This window comes from Myotis lucifugus, unplaced genomic scaffold (assembly GCF_000147115.1).
Source record: "Myotis lucifugus unplaced genomic scaffold, Myoluc2.0 scaffold_3393, whole genome shotgun sequence".
NCBI lineage: Eukaryota > Metazoa > Chordata > Mammalia > Chiroptera > Vespertilionidae > Myotis > Myotis lucifugus.
Window position 1 is genome coordinate 1 of NW_005874441.1, and position 15823 is coordinate 15823.

Here is a 15823-nt window from a genome sequence, read left to right on the forward strand (position 1 = left end):
AGAAGGAAGGGTTTGTGGCTACGGACGGACCCCAGGTGAGGTGTTCCTGCCCCCGAGGACCCAAGTGCAGAGACACCCACAAACACACACGGGTTCCCACTCGGGGTCGGGCAGGCCCTGCCCCCTGATGTAGGCCAGCAAGCTCCCTCGAACCCTTGGCTTCCCGGAAGAGGCCAGGGGGCGGGGGAGGGGGGCCCCGCAGGGGCCACTCGGGGGCCGCTTGTCGGGGCAAGGCCCAGGTGTCCCCTCCCGGCTGGGACCCTAGTGTCCCAGGAAGGGGCTCGGGCCAAGTCGACGCCTTGGCCTTGATTTCCACCCCCCTCTCCTGTCACAGGTTTCATACACCAATCCGAGTCTTCACCATCCCCCCGACCTTCGCCAGCATCTTCCTCACCAAGGAGGCCACGCTGTCCTGCCTGGTCACGGACCTGGCCACCTATGACAGCCTGAGCATCTCCTGGACCCGCCAGAATGGCGAGGAGGTGAAAACCCACATCAACATCTCTGAGAGCCACCCCAACGCCACCTTCAGTGCCACAGGAAAGGCCACAGTGTGCGTGGAGGACTGGGAGTCGGGCGAGAAGTTCACCTGCACGGTGTCCCACACGGACCTGCCCTCGCCAGTGAAGCACACCATCTTCAAGCCCAAGGGTAGGCCTTCCCTGCCCTTCCCACCACCCAGACCCTCCCACGCACAGCATCCAGAGCCTGGACCCCATGGCAGGCCCGGGAGCAGAGGCACACATGCACATGGACACAGGCCCACACGCACAGACATGCAACATGCACATGGACACAGGCCCACATGCATAGACATGCACACATGGACATGGACACAGAAACTCATGCACATGGACATATGCACACATGGACATGGACAGAGAGATGCATGCACATGGACATATGCACACGGACACACAGATACCTGCACATTCGTACACTAAGACACATAGACACACATGCCCTCTACTCCCTGCCCCTGACCTGAGCTCACCCTGCCCCTCTTCCCCCAGGAGTCGCCAAGCACATGCCCTCGGTGTACGTGCAGCCGCCCAGCCGGGAGCAGCTGAGCCTGCGGGAGTCGGCCTCGGTCACCTGCCTGGTGAAGAGCTTCTCGCCCCCAGACGTGCATGTGCAGTGGCTGCAGAGAGGGCAGCCCGTGTCCTCCGACATGTATGTGACCAGCGCCCCAGTGCCAGAGCCCCAGGCCCCCGGCTTGTACTTCGCCCACAGCATCCTGACCGTGAGTGAGGAGGACTGGAGCGCCGGGGAGACCTACACCTGCGTCGTGGCCCACGAGGCCCTGCCGTACTCGGTGACCGAGAGGACCGTGGACAAGTCCACCGGTAAACCCACCCTGTACAACGTGTCCCTGGTCATGTCTGACGTGGCCAGCACCTGCCACTGACCCCAGGCTGCCCCTCAAGGGCGGTCCGGAGCCTCTGGCTGACCTGTCACTGTGTGTGCATGTATGCAAACTGGCTGTGTCAATGGGGTGGGGTGTTGCATTCTATAAAAACTAGAAATAAAAAGATCCATTCAAAAGATGCTGGTCCGAGTGAGCAATGCTCTTGCCTGCTGGGGCCACGGCTGTGCTGCCCCCACCCCTGCCTCACCCACTGGCTTCCCACTCACCTCTCAAAGCCCTGAGCCCCTACAGAGTGCTCACAGCAGACAGTGCCAATGCTCCCCGCCTCTCCACTGCTGCTATGGGCTCACAGGACATGGGTGTACAACACGCATGCACACATGCACACACAGAGACACATGCATGCATGCACACAGGCATAAACAGATATGCACACATGGACTCAGAGACATATGCTGTGGACATTGGCACACAACACATGTGCACACATGCATGCATGCACACAGACACATGCCCAGATAAGGATACCCACAAAGGCACACAGGCACATGGACACAGGCACACACAGAGACATGCACATACATGGGCATGGACACGGACACACATATTGTGAACACAGGCACAGAAACACATGCGCATGTGCGCATGTGTGCAAAGACATAGGCACATGGGTACATATATGCACACATGTACATATGCACGGGTGTGTTCACAGTGTCACATACATGTATGCACAGAGACACATGCAAAGATATGGGCATATGCACAAAGAAGCACACAGGCACACATGCATGGACATACACACATGAATATGAACAAAGAGACACATGCAGTGGATGTGGGAACATGAAGACATGCAAAGACATGGATACAGACACACAAATACCTACACATTCATACACACTGACACGTGCACACTCATACACACATGCACATACATGAACACATACACACAGAGGCACAAATGCACATGGATGTAGAGACACACATGCAATGGACATGGGCACACCGGCACATGTACACATACACACATGCAAAGGCATAGACACATGCACACAGAGATACCTGCGCATGCATGCATGCACACAGACACACAGTTAATGCACATTCATATACACATGCACACACAGTCACATACTCACATGGGCACTCACACACACAGATGAGTCATGGGTGCACAGGTGTACACTGACACATGGACACATTTGCACAGACACATGCACGTGCAGGCACACACATGCATATGCGCACTGACACATACACACACGGATGTCCAGCCTGTGCACCCTGGTCACTCAGTGCCTTTGCACACGCCTGCCTCTGCACCGCGCTTGCTGCAGGGCTTCCTGCCCAGCCTGCTTGTCCTCTGTCTCCCCTTGGAGGTGCACCCAGGGGCCAGGCCAGCCCGGACTCTGACCAGGGCACCATCCCAGGCCCTGGGCAGGGGCTCAGGGGGCCACCTGGCAGGCGGGCTGCAGCTCCTCGGGACCACCCCGGCCCTGTCCAGGCTGTTGATGAAGCAGCAGGACCTGCACCCGCCTGTGAACAAAGTAGTCGGTGTGTCCGGGAGGCAGGGAGGCTGATCAGCGGGCTCTGCCCCACAGACACCTGGCCCTGGACACACCTGGTGGGGAAAGAGACCCTCTGCAGCAGGAAGTGGGGGGCACAGGGGCCCAGGCAGGGCTCCGTTCCCAGCAGACGGCACTGCCTCCTGGGCCGCCCCCTAGACACCCCATGTTCCTGGCCCTTTGGGGTCTTGGGCTCCAGATGCTGCCTCAAAGGCCCATCTGTGTTGGGGCTCCAGACCCCACTGTATGTGTCCGTCTGTCCAGCCCAGCCTCACTCTGCCCGGAGCCTCGGGTGTCTGTCAGAGCTCTTGGTCCCAGAGATATGATTCCTAGTGGGGCAGACAAGCCAGCCAGGGCTCCCCATGGCCTCCCACACTCGCCCTCCACTCCAAGAAGGAGAGAGTGAGACTCCCACTGAGGAAGCAAGGAGGGTCCCTCGGGCCCAGACCTGTGCCCGCCCCGACTGCCACCTCCAACCGCAGGGGACAGGAGACCCCACTCCCAGCTTCATCACCCCAAGTGTCCCTGGCCGTACCTCCTCTACGAGAACCCAAGACCCTGAATGCACTCCACTGGGTCCCCCCATCCCAGCCCTGCTGCACCCACCCCTGTGTCTGTGAGCTGCTGTCACCACCCTGCACCCAGGGCTTTCAAGACAGGGGCCTCTGCCCGGCCTCCAGCGAGCAGCTGTGGGAGCCCAGCTTGCGCCAGGCTCGGACCTGCCCGCTAGAGGCACAGCCTGAGCCCTTCAGGGCCCCTGCCTGCTGCCCTCCGCTTCTGCTGCCGCCCCCCGCTCCTCCCCCCGGCCCTGCCCTCCTGGGGGCAGCACTGCGAGGGCCCTGAGCAGCGGGAGGATGGGTGGCCTGGGAGGGGGTTTTGGGGTGCAGCACTGAGCCCCGTGTTGTGTCCCTGCAGGGGGGGAGGTGAGCGCCGATGAGGAGGGCTTCGAGAACCTCAACACCATGGCCTCCACCTTCATCGTCCTGTTCCTGCTCAGCCTCTTCTACAGCACGACAGTCACCCTGTTCAAGGTGAGCGGGCGGGCTGCAGGGCCAGGGCTCAGGGGCACCCAGGCCCGCCCCGAGCCGTGCCTCATGCTGCCTCTGTCGTCCGCAGGTGAAGTGACCCGCCGGGCAGGAGCGTGGACATAAGGAGGGGGAGCCCGCCGCCTTGCACCCCGGCCCGGCCTGCCGCTGGGCCCTTGTACATAAACCCCCCTGAGCCGCCTCCAGCTTCCAGTGTGAGGAAGCCGCTTCCCTGGACACCCGCAGCCGAGCGCTCGGCCGGGGTCGCTGCGCAGTGTATGCCCTGTCGCCTCGAAATAAATATGTATGTTCTCTTGTGACACTGCTTCCTCGTGGAGGGTTTTTTTGTTTGTTTGTTTTTAATTCTGTTTTATTGCTTAAAGTATTACAAAGAGTATTACATATGTCTCCTTTCCCTCCCGCCTTGACAATCCCCTGGCCTCCCCTACCCCCCAGTGTCTTGCGTCCATTGGTTATGCTTATAGGCATGCATTCAAGTCCTTCGGTTGATCTCTTACCCCGCCCCCAACCCTCCCCGGCCTTCCCGCTGCAGTTTGACAGTCTGTTCGAGGCTGCTCTGCCTCTGTATCTATTTTTGTTCATCAGTTTATAATGGTCTTTATTATCCATAAATGAGTGAGATCAAGTGGTATTTTTCTTTCATTGACTGGCTTATTTCACCCCAAACCACACCCGCCTGTTGCGTGAGCCTCATTCTGACGGGGGCGCGTGGGAAAGGGGGGTGTCCTCTGCCCAGGCCTGGGTGGGGCAGATCAGCCTGAAGGACGAGGCTGAGCTGGGGGGACGCAGGCCTGGGCTCCCCAGCACCACCTCCCCGTGGTCAGCAGGGCCTCGCCCGGGGCATCCGCCGGATGCGCCTCACTGCCTGTCGCCGTTCCTGGAAAGCCCAGCCACTCCGTCTGTCCCAACCTCGCCGAGTGTCTGGGGTGTGTCCGTGGGACCCGGCGACCAGTCTAGAGCATGCCTGACCAGGAGGCAGGGCAGAAGGGGGAGGCGCCATCCACTCTGGGGTCAAAACAAGGCAGGTGGCAGCCGGGCCAGGAGCCATGGCGGGGCGTGAGGTGCCAGGAGGCAGGAGCCATGCACAGGGGACGTGGGGCGTGTGTCGGAGGCTCACGGGGCCAGGGGCGCACAGCCGGGCGGCCACGGGCCATGCAGCGTCCAGGCCTGCTATGGTGGCCAGGGCTGGACAGAGGCCGCCCTGGGGGAGGCAGGGCAGACCCGGCAGGGCCAGGGTCCCGGGAGGGGCCAGGGCAGGAGCCCCTGAGCCCGGCTCTGGGAGGAGGCACTTCCAGGAGCGGAGGCACCGCCTGGGCTCGCAGGGTGTCCAGGCCTGAGCGTTAGCCTGGCCTGCGGGGTGACCGTCCCCAGCAGAACTGGAAAAGGACACGGGTCCCAGGGGAAGTCTGACAGCTTCCAGGCTCTGGCTTCGTTTCCATGAAGTGGATCCCATCGGGCCCAGCCCGTGGGCCGCAGCGGCTCCAGCAGGGCCCAGGCAGCGCGAGGTCACGCAGCACTGCTGGGCGGCTCTTACGCGCTTGGGCTGGCCCGCAGGACAGCACCGTGAGTGTCCGAAGCCCGTCTGGGAAGCAGCACTGGCCCGACGCTTAGACCACAGACGAGCCTCCTGCCGGGCTCTGGGGTCAGATGGAGGCGGAGGCGGGTGTCCCGTGCGGCTGGCCCTCCTTCCCACCTCTGCGGCCTTGGCGCGCTCTGTGCCTCCACCGCACATCCTGCGTGTGTGTCTGTCCCCACATCCCCTTCTCACAAACCCGCAGTCACACTGGATGGTGGCCCAGCCCAACCCAGGGCACCCTCACCTTAACTCCCTGAGCACACCCGCCATCATCCTAACGAAGGTGCCTTCGGCGGTACCAGCGGGCAGGACATCAGGATATAAATTGGGGGGACACACTCAAGCCACAGCAGTCCACCCTCTGGCTCCCCAAAGTCACATCTTTCTCACTCGCAGAATACCCCATCCCAACACCCCCCGCAGGCCTAACCCACCCAGCATCCCCTCTCAGCCCCAAATCTCAGCGAAACCAGGCAGGGGAGTTACGAGAGTGAGGGATCCTGGGACCAGGGGTTCCCCAGCTGCAGGGCTGTGGCCCAGACTCGAGGCTGCAGGCAGGAAGGCCCCAGGGCCGGCATTCCCACCCCAGAGGGAGGAGAGGGAAGGAAGGGAAAGGGAGGCCATGGGCCCAAGCAAGTTCAAGCCTGGAGGGCAAGCCCCATGAGATGTTTTGTAATTGATTTGGGAGAGAAACTTTGATTTGTTGTCTGGCTGGTGCGTTCACTGTTGATGGCAGCCATTCCTGCAGGTGGGAGGTGGAACGTCATGATCGTTGTCATTTGCTTCTCTCTGATGGTCAGTGACTTGGGCATTTTTTCATCTGTCTCTTGGCCGTTCGCATGTCGTCTCTGGAGAGGTGTCTACTCAGGTCCTTTGCTCATTTTTAAATTGGATTGTTTGCCTCCCTTCTGTTAAGTTGTAAGAGTTCCTTATACAGTTTGGAAATTAACCCCTTACCAGACGTGTCCTTGGCAAATATGTTCTCCCATACGGTGGGCTCCCTTTCCATTTTGTTGATGGTTTCTGGGCAGAAGCTTCTTAGTTGGATGTGGTTTGTTCATTTTTTTTTCCTTTGTTTCTCTTGCCCTGGGAGATGTATCGGTGAAATTCTGCTACGTGAGATGGCTGAGATTTTACTGCCTATGTTTTCTCCCAGGATTTTGTGGTTTTGTGACTTACATTTAAGTCTTTTATCCATTTGGAGTTTATTCTTGTGTATGGTGTAAGTTGGTGATCCAGTTTCTTTTTTTTTTTTTTTTTGCATGTATCTGTCCGATTTTCCTGACACCATTTATTGAAGAGACTGTCTTGACTCCATTGCATGCTCTTACCTCCTTAGTCAAATATTAGTTGACCATAATGGCATGGGTCAATTTCTGGGTTCTCTGTTCTGTTCCATCGATCTATATGCCTGTCTTGTGCCAGTACCAGGCTGATTTGATTACAGTGGCTTCGTGGTATAGTTTGATATCTGCTTTTGTGATCCCTCCAACTTTGTTCTTAATTCTCAAGATTGCTGTGGCTATTAGGGGTCTTTTTTGTTGTTGTTGTTCCATGTAAATTCTTTGAATTGTTTTTCTAGATCTGTGAACTATGTGATTCCAGCATTATCCTAATTCAAAAACCAGATAAAGACACTACAGAGAGAAAAAATTACAGACCAATATCCCTAATGAATATAGATGCTAAAATCCTCAACAAAATATTGGCAAATCAGATCCAGCATTACATTAAAAAGATCATAGCCCTGACCGGTTTGGCTCAGTGGATAGAGCATCGGCCTGCGGACTCAAGGGTCCCAGGTTTGATTCCGGTCAAGGGCATGTACCTTGGTTGCAGGCTCATCCCAGTAGGGAGTGTGTAGGAGGCACCTCATCGATGTTTCTCTCTGATCAATGTTTCTAACTCTCTATCCCTCTCCCTTCCTCTCTGTAAAAAATCAATAAAATATATTTTTTTTAAAAAAAGATCATACACCACCACCAAGTGGGATTTATTCCAAGGATGTAAGGCTGGTACAATATTTGCAGGTCAATAAATGTGATACATCACATAAACAAAATGAAGGATAAAAATCACATGATCATATCACTAGATGCATTTGACAAAATCCAACACCCATTTTTTTATTTTCTTGTTTAAAGTATTACAAATAGTAGTACATATATGTCTCCTTTTTTCCCCATTGACCTCCCCCGGGTCTCCCCTACCCCCCGGCACATGCCCTCACCCCACTCCCCCAGTGACTTGTGTCCATTGGTTGTGCTTATATGCATGCATATAAGTCCTTCAATTGATCTTTTACTCGCCCCAACGCTCCCCGGCCTTCCCGCTGTAGTTTGACAGTCTGTTCGAGGCTGCTCCACCTCTGTATCTATTTTTGCTCATCAGTTTATAATGGTCTTTATATTCCATAAATAAGTTAGATCATATGATATTTTTCTTTCTCCGACTGGCTTATTTCACTTAGCATAATGCTCTCCAGTTCCATCCATGCTGCTGCAAATGGTAAGAATTCCTTCTTTTTTACATCAGCGTAGTATTCCATCGTGTAGATGTACCACAGTTTTCTAATCCAGTCATCTGCTGATGGGCATTTAGGCTGTTTCCAAATCTTAGCTATGGTGAATTGTGCTGCTATGAACATCTGGGTGCATATATCCTTTCTGATTGGTGTTTCTGGTTTCTTGGGATATATTCCTAGCAGTGGGATCACTGGGTCAAATGGGAGTTCCATTTTTAGTTTTTGAGGAAACTCCATACTGTTCTCCACAATGGCTGCACCAGTCTGCATTCCCACCAGCAGTGCAGAAGGGTTCCTTTTTCTCCACATCCTCTCCAACACTTGTCGTTTGTTGATTTGTTGATGATGGCCATTCTGACAGGTGTGAGATGATACCTCATTGTTGTTTTGATTTGCATCTCTCGGATGATTAGTGTCTTTGAGCATGTTTTCATGTGTCTCTTGGCTTTCTGAATGTCCTCTTTTGAAAAGTGTCTATTTAGGTCCTTTGCCCATTTTTTGATTGGATTGTTTATCTTCCTTTTGTTAAGTTGTATGAGATCCCTGTAAATGTTGGAGATTAAACCCTTATCGGAGACAACATTGGCAAATATGTTCTCCTATGCAGTGGGCTTTCTAGTGTTTTTTTATGGTTTCTTTTGCTGTGCAGAAGCTTTTTATTTTGATGTAGTCCCATTTCTTTATTTTTTCCTTAGTCTCTCTTGACCTAGGGTCTGTGTCTGTAAAGATATTGCTATGACATATGTCTGCAATTTTGCTGCCTATGGAGTCTTGTAGGGTTTTTATGGTTTCCCATTTTACATTCAAGTCCTTTAGCCATTTTGAGTTTTTTTTGTGTATGATGTAAGTTGGTGATCTAGTTTCATTTTTTTTGCATGTATCTGACCAAATTTCCCAGCACCATTTATTAAAGAGGCTGTTTTGACTCCATTGTATGCTCTTGCCTCCTTTGTCAAATATTAATTGAGTATAATGGTTTGGGTCAATTTCTGTGTTCTCTATTCTGTTCCATTGGTCTATATGTCTGTTCTTGTGCCAGTACCAGGCAGTTTTGAGAACTGTGGCTTCGTAATATAGTTTGATGTCTGGTATTGTGATCCTCCAACTTTGTTCTTCTTTCTCAGGATAGCTGTGGCTATTTGGGGTCTTTTTTTATTCCAGAAGAATTTTTGGAGAATTTGTTCTAGATCTTTGAAATATGCCATTGGTATTTTAATAGGTATTGCATTGACTCTATACATTTCTTTAGGTAGTATGAACATTTTAATGATGTTGATTCTACCAATCCATGAACATGGGGTGTTCGTCCATTTGTTTATGTCTTCCTCTATCTCTTTTTTCAATGTCGTATAGTTTTCCGAGTAAAGGACTTTTACATCCTTGCTTAAGTTTATTCCCAGGTATCTTACTTTTTTTGGTGTAATGGTAAATAGGATTGTGTGTTGTTGTTTTTTTTCATTCCTCTTTCTGTGAGTTCATTATTGATGTATAAAAAGGCCATAGATTTCTGGGTGTTAATTTGTATCCTGGTACATTGCCAACTTCATTTATTAGGTCTGGTAGTTTTTTATGGAGTCTTTGGGGTTTTCTATGTATAGTATCATGTCATCTGCAAATAAGGATAGTTTTACTTATTCTTTTCCTATTTGGATGACTTTTATTTCTTCTTTGATATCTTTGGTAACCCAGTAATTATTTAATAGCATGCTATTTAGCCTCTGGGTGTTTGATTTTTTTATTGTTTTTATTGTAGTTGATTTCTAGTTTTATGCCATTGTGATCTGAGAAGATGCTTGGTATTATTTCTATCTTCTTGAATTTGAAGAGACTTTGCCTATGACCTAATATATGGTCTATCTTTGAAACTGACCCATGTGCACTTGAGAAGAATGTATATTCTGTGGCTTTGAGGTGAAATGTTCTGAATATGTCAATTAATTCCATCTGATCTAGTGAGTCATTTAGGATTGCTGTTTCTTTGCTGATTTTTTGTTTAGAGGATTTGTCCAGTGGTGATAATGGGGTGTTAAAGTCCCCTACTAGGACTGTGTTGCTGTCAATATCTCCAGAACTTTTTTTATGTATTTGGGTGCTCCTGTATTCTTCTTGTTGGACTGCTCCCTTTATTATTATGAAGTAGCCTTCCTTATCTCTTGTTATGTCCTTCACTTTGAGATCTAATTTGTCAGATATAAGTATTGCTACCCCAGCTTTTTTTTTTTCATTTCCATTTGCCTGAAAAACCTTTTTCTATCCCTTCACCATCAGTCTGTGTGAGTCCTTTTTTCTGAGGTGGGTTTCCTGTAGACAGCAGATATATGAGTCATGTTTTCTTATCCACTCAGCTACTCTATGTCTTTTGATTGGGGCATTTAATCCATCTACATTTAAAGTTATTATTGATAGGTACTTGTTTGTTGCCATTTTTATTCTTTGCGCCTGTGTTCCTTCTCCTCTTCCTATTTCTTCTTTTTACCTCAGACCCTTTAGCATTTCTTGCATTGCTGGTTTGGTGGTAATAAACGCCCTTAGTCCTTTTTTGTCTGTGAAGCTCCTGATTTCACCCTCGATTTTGATTGATAGCCTTGCTGGGTACAGTATTCTTGGATTCAGACCCTTCCTGTGCATGACTTTGTATATTTCATTCCATTCCCTTCTGGCCTGATATGTTTCTGTTAAAAAATCAGTCGCCAGTCTAATGGAGGATCCTTTGTAGGTAACTTGCTGTCTCTCTGGCCACTTTTAAGATTCTTACTTTGTCGTTGGTGTTTGCCAATTTAATTATAATGTGCCTTGGCATTGGTCTTTTGGGTTCATTTTGTCTGGGACTCTGTGAGCTTCTTGGATTTGTGTGAGTTTTTTCTTCCCAATATCAGGGAAGCTTTCTGTCATTCTTTCTTCAAACAGGTTTTCTATTCCTTGCTCAGTTTCCTCTCCTTCTGGCACCCCTATTATGTGGATGTTGTTTCGTTTTGTGTTGTGCCAGAGTTCCCTTAGGCTCTCCTGTTTTTTAAGTTTTTTCTAGATGTTGCTCTGCTTCAGTATTTTTTCCTACCTCATCTTCTAGCTCACTGATGCTGTCCTCTGATTCTTCTAGTCTACTGTTGATGCTTTCTATTGAGTTCCTTATAGCAGCAATGTCATTTTTCATTTCTTCTTGGTTCTTTCTCATTTCGTCTTGGTTTTTACACATATTGTTGAATTAGTCTTCCATTCTTTTCAGCAACCTTATGATCATTTCTCTGAATTCTTTCGCTGACATATTGCCTGCCTCCATTTCGTTTACTTCCTCTTCTGGTGATGCTTCCTTTTCTTTCATATGCCAGCTGTTTCTTTGTCTCCCCATGATCTCTCTTCTCCCAGTGTCTGGTTATCTCTCTCTCTCTCTCTCTCTCTCTCTCTCTCTCTCTCTCTCTTTCCTTTCCCTAGGCAAAATCTGACCTTTCCATGAGAAGGTGCAGAGCTCATCCGAGTCCACATATTCATGCTGCTAGAGATCTGGAGTTCCTGGGTTCTCAGCTGGTTGCTGGGTGTTGTGGTTGTAGAGACTCGGGATATATAGGCTTCTGATGATAGCCACTCTCCCCTTCAAAATGGTGCAGTCTCCATGGCAGATATGGTCACTCTGAGAGAGATTTCAGCAGCAGTGGAGGTTTCCTGGTCAGAGGACCCCGGTACAGCAGTCCCCAACAGTCCCTTGGAGTATAGCTGTCCCTAACCCACAAATATACACTCCCCGTAGGTCCACATGCTCTCCTTTTGTTCTCTTCCTCTCACACTATCTTGCAGTCTGCCTACCCATTGGCAGCCATATTCAAGGATATTATTTCTCTAAACTTGATCTTCTAAATTTCTGTAAAATCTGAACACTTCTTTCTATTCCACTGCCAAGAACTCGTTCAAACCCCAGTCTTGCCCTTCCACAGGCAACTGACAGCAGAATGCCTGCTAGCCGTTCTGTCATCCACTTTTGACCTGTCCTGCTGATTGTTCACCAATCTTTGTGCTCTTGCAAGAGTAGTCACCAGGTAATGGTAAGCAATAAGGGCACAGTTCAGGCTTCCGGGGAACCTTCTCCAGCTCTAAAGGCCTCACACCCTCCAACACCCATTTTTAAAAATACATGTTTTTATTGAATTTAGAGAGAGAAGAAGAGAGAGGGATAGAGAGATAGAAACATCGATGAGAGAGAAACATGGATTGGCTGCCTCCTGCATGCCCCAAATGGAGATTGAACCCCCAACCTGGGCATGTGCCCTGACCAGTAATTGATCTGGTAACCTCTTGGTTCATGGGTCGATGCTCAACCAATGAGCCACACCAGTTGGGCCAGCACCCATTTTTGATAAAAACTCTCAGGGGGAACATACTTAAACATAATAAAGGCCATATATGACAAACCTACAGCCAACACCATATTCAATGGGCAAAAGCTAAAAGCATTTCCCTTAAGATCAGAAACAAGACAAGGAGGTCCACTTTCACCACTCTTATTCAACATAGTACTGGAAGTTCTAGCCAGAGCAATCAGACAAGAAGAAAAAATAAAAGGCATCTAAATTAGAAAGCAGGAAGTAAAATTCTCATTATTCATAGATGACATGGTATTATATATCAAAAAAAAAACCAAAGACTCCACCAAAAACCTTCCAGATTTATTAAATACATTTAGTAAAGTAGCAGGATACAAAATTAACATCCAGAAATCAATGGTGTTTTTATACACCAATAATGAACTCTCAGAAAGAGAAACTTCAAAAAATCCCATTTACCATTGCAACAAAAATATATATTAGTAATCAACATAATCAACATAACCTGTGCTCAGAAAACTATAGGGCGTTGAAAAAAGAAACAGAGGGAGATACAAACAAGTGGAAGCTCATACCATGTTCATGGATTGGAAGAATCAACATCGTTAAAATGTCCATGCTACTCAAAGCAATCTACGGAGTCAATGCAATCCCTATTAAAATGCTTTTTCTGTGTCCATTGATATGATCATGTGATTTTTATCCTTCATTTTGTTTATATGATGTATCACATTTATTGACTTTCAAATGCCATTGATTTCTGGATGTTAATATTGTACCAACCTTGCATCCCTGGAATAAATCCCACTTGGTGATGGTGTGTGATCTTTTTAATATATTGCTGGATCTGATTTGCTAATATTTTGTTGAGGATTTTAGCATCTATGCTCATCAGGGATATTGGCCTGTAATTTTCTTTCACTGTAGTGTCTTTATCTGGTTTTGGAATTAGGATAATGATAACACTGACCTTATAAAAAGAGCTTGCAAGTCTCCCCTCCTCTTGAATTTTTTTGAATAATTTGAGGAAGATAGGTGTTAGTTCTTCTTTGAGTGTTTGGTAAAATTCTCCTGTAAATCCATCTGGTCCAGCACTTTTGGGAGTTTTTTTAATTACTGTTTCAATTTCATTAATTGTTATTGGTCTATTCAGATTTTCTGATTCCTCCTGATTGAGTTTTAGAAGATTGTATGTTTCCAGGAATTTGTCTATTTAGCCCAGGTTGCAAGTTTGTTGGCATAGAGATGTTCATAGTATTTTCTTACAACATTTTATATTTCTGTGGTGTCAGTTACTATTTCACCTCTTTCATTTCTGATTTTATTTGGGTCCTCTTTAGTCTGGCAAAATGGTCATCAATCTTGTTTTTTTTTTTTTTTTGAAGAAGCAGCTCTTGGTTTCATTGATCTTTTGTGTTGATTTTATTAGTCTGCATGTCATTTATTTCCACTCTGATCTTTATTTCCTTCCTTCTACTTACTCTGGGCTATTCTAGTTGTTCTCTTCCAAATTCTTTTAATTGTGGGGTTAGATTGTTTATTTGAGGTTTTTCTTGTTTCTTCAGGTAATGCTATGAACTTCTCTCTCATGACTGCTTTTGCTATGTCCCATAAATTTGGGGTTGTTGTGTGTAAATTTTCATTTGTTTCCAGGAAGTTTTTTATTTCCTCCTTGATATCATTGGTAACTCATTCATTGTTTAATACCATACTATTTAGCCTCCATGTGTTTGAATGTTTTAGGTTTTTTATTGTAGTTGATTTCTAGTTTTATGCTATTGTGATCTGAGAAGATGCTTGATGTAATTTCAATCTTCTTGAACTTGTAACAATTTGTTTTGTGTCCTAGGATGTGGTCTATCTTTGACAATGTTCCATGTGAACTTAAGAAGAAAGTATATTCTGCTGCTTTGGGATAAAATGTTTTGTAAATGTCAATTAAATCCATCTGATATAGTGTTTCATGTAGAGTAACTGTTTCCTTATTGATTTTTTTTGGTCTGGAAGATGTATCAAGTGAATTCAGCATGATGTTAAAGTCCCCTACTATAAATGTTTGCTGTCAATCTTTCTCTTGAAGTCCTCCAGCTGGTGTTTAATATTTTTATATGCTCCTATATTGGGTGCATATATGTCTGTCTACCAGGGTTATATCCTCCATTTGATCGATCCATTTCTATTATGTAGCGACCTTCATTGTCTCTTGTAATGGCTTTCATTTTTTTAAATACATTTTTAAGTGATTTTTTACAGAGAGGAAGGGAGAGGGATAGAGAGTCAGAAACATCGATGAGATAGAAACATCAATCAGCTGCCTCCTGCACACACCCCACTAGGGATGTGCCTGCAACCAAGGCACATTCCCTTGACCGGAATTGAACCTGGGACCCCTCAGTCCACAGGCCGACGCTCTATCCACTGAGCCAAACCAGTTATGGCACGGCCTTCATTTTTGAGGTCTATTTTATAAGATATCAGTATTTCTGCCCCCACTTACTTTTTTTTCACTTCCATTTGCTTTGGTAATTCTTTTCCATCCCTTCACTTTCAATCTGTATGAATCTTTTGTTTGGAGGTGGGTCTCTTGTAAATAGCATATATATGGGTCATATTTTTTTTTCCATTAGCTACCCTATGTCTTTTGATTGGAGCATTTAATTCATTTATATTTAAGGTTATTATTGATAAGTACTTATTTATTGCCATATATATCTTATATAATAAAGAAGTAATATGCAAATTAAACCTCACACTGTATCACCATCACAAGATGGTGGCGCACACAGCGGGGGCGGGGCCCGCCTCTCAACGCTCCTGCTGGCGCAGTTCCCACAGCCCCGTGGGAGTCAGGAGGTCCAGCGGCCCCACAGCCCCATGGAGGGGCAGGAGGTCTGGTGGCCCTACAGCCCCATGGAGGGGCGGGAGGTCTGGTGGCTGCTCCACACACCTGCAGCTGGAGTTCCCTCAGCCCTGCTGGAGGGTGGGTCCCAGCTTCTGCTCTCCACTGGGGTGACTAGGCTGGCAGGGGAGGGCATTTGGGGGCCATCAGTCCAGCAGGGGAGGGCAGTTGGGGGTGATTGGGCTGCCAGGGAAACAGTTAGGCGTTAATCATTTATCCTTCATCCAGCAGTTAGGAGGTGATCAGGTTGGCAGGCAGAAGTAGTTAGGGGCAATCAGGCAGGCAGGCAAGCGGTTAGGAGCCAGCAGTCCCAGATTGTGAGGGAGATGTCCCACATTGGAGAGGGTGCAGGCTTGGCTGAGGGACAACCCCCCCCCCAGTGCATGAATTTCATGCACCAGGCCTCTAGTATATATATATAAAGCTAATATGCTAAGTGTCTGTCTGGGTAATGACGTCACATAGCAATGCCCAGCTTCCTCTCCCATAGTGATGACTAGCCTCCTTGCAGTTCTTCAGCCCAGGAGC

At 48.2% G+C, this 15823-nt stretch overlaps 1 gene segment (V, D, J or C); it reads left to right on the top strand.

Moving 5' to 3' along the window:
* Positions 1-334: 334 nt before the first annotated feature.
* On the top strand, positions 335-1547 carry LOC102442555 (the record flags this gene model as incomplete). The annotated part of the segment is given in 2 exon segments: positions 335-651; positions 1014-1547. Coding segments are annotated over 2 exon segments (712 nt in total), but the record flags the coding sequence as incomplete, so codon positions are not given.
* Between the last annotated feature and the right edge of the window lie 14276 nt (positions 1548-15823).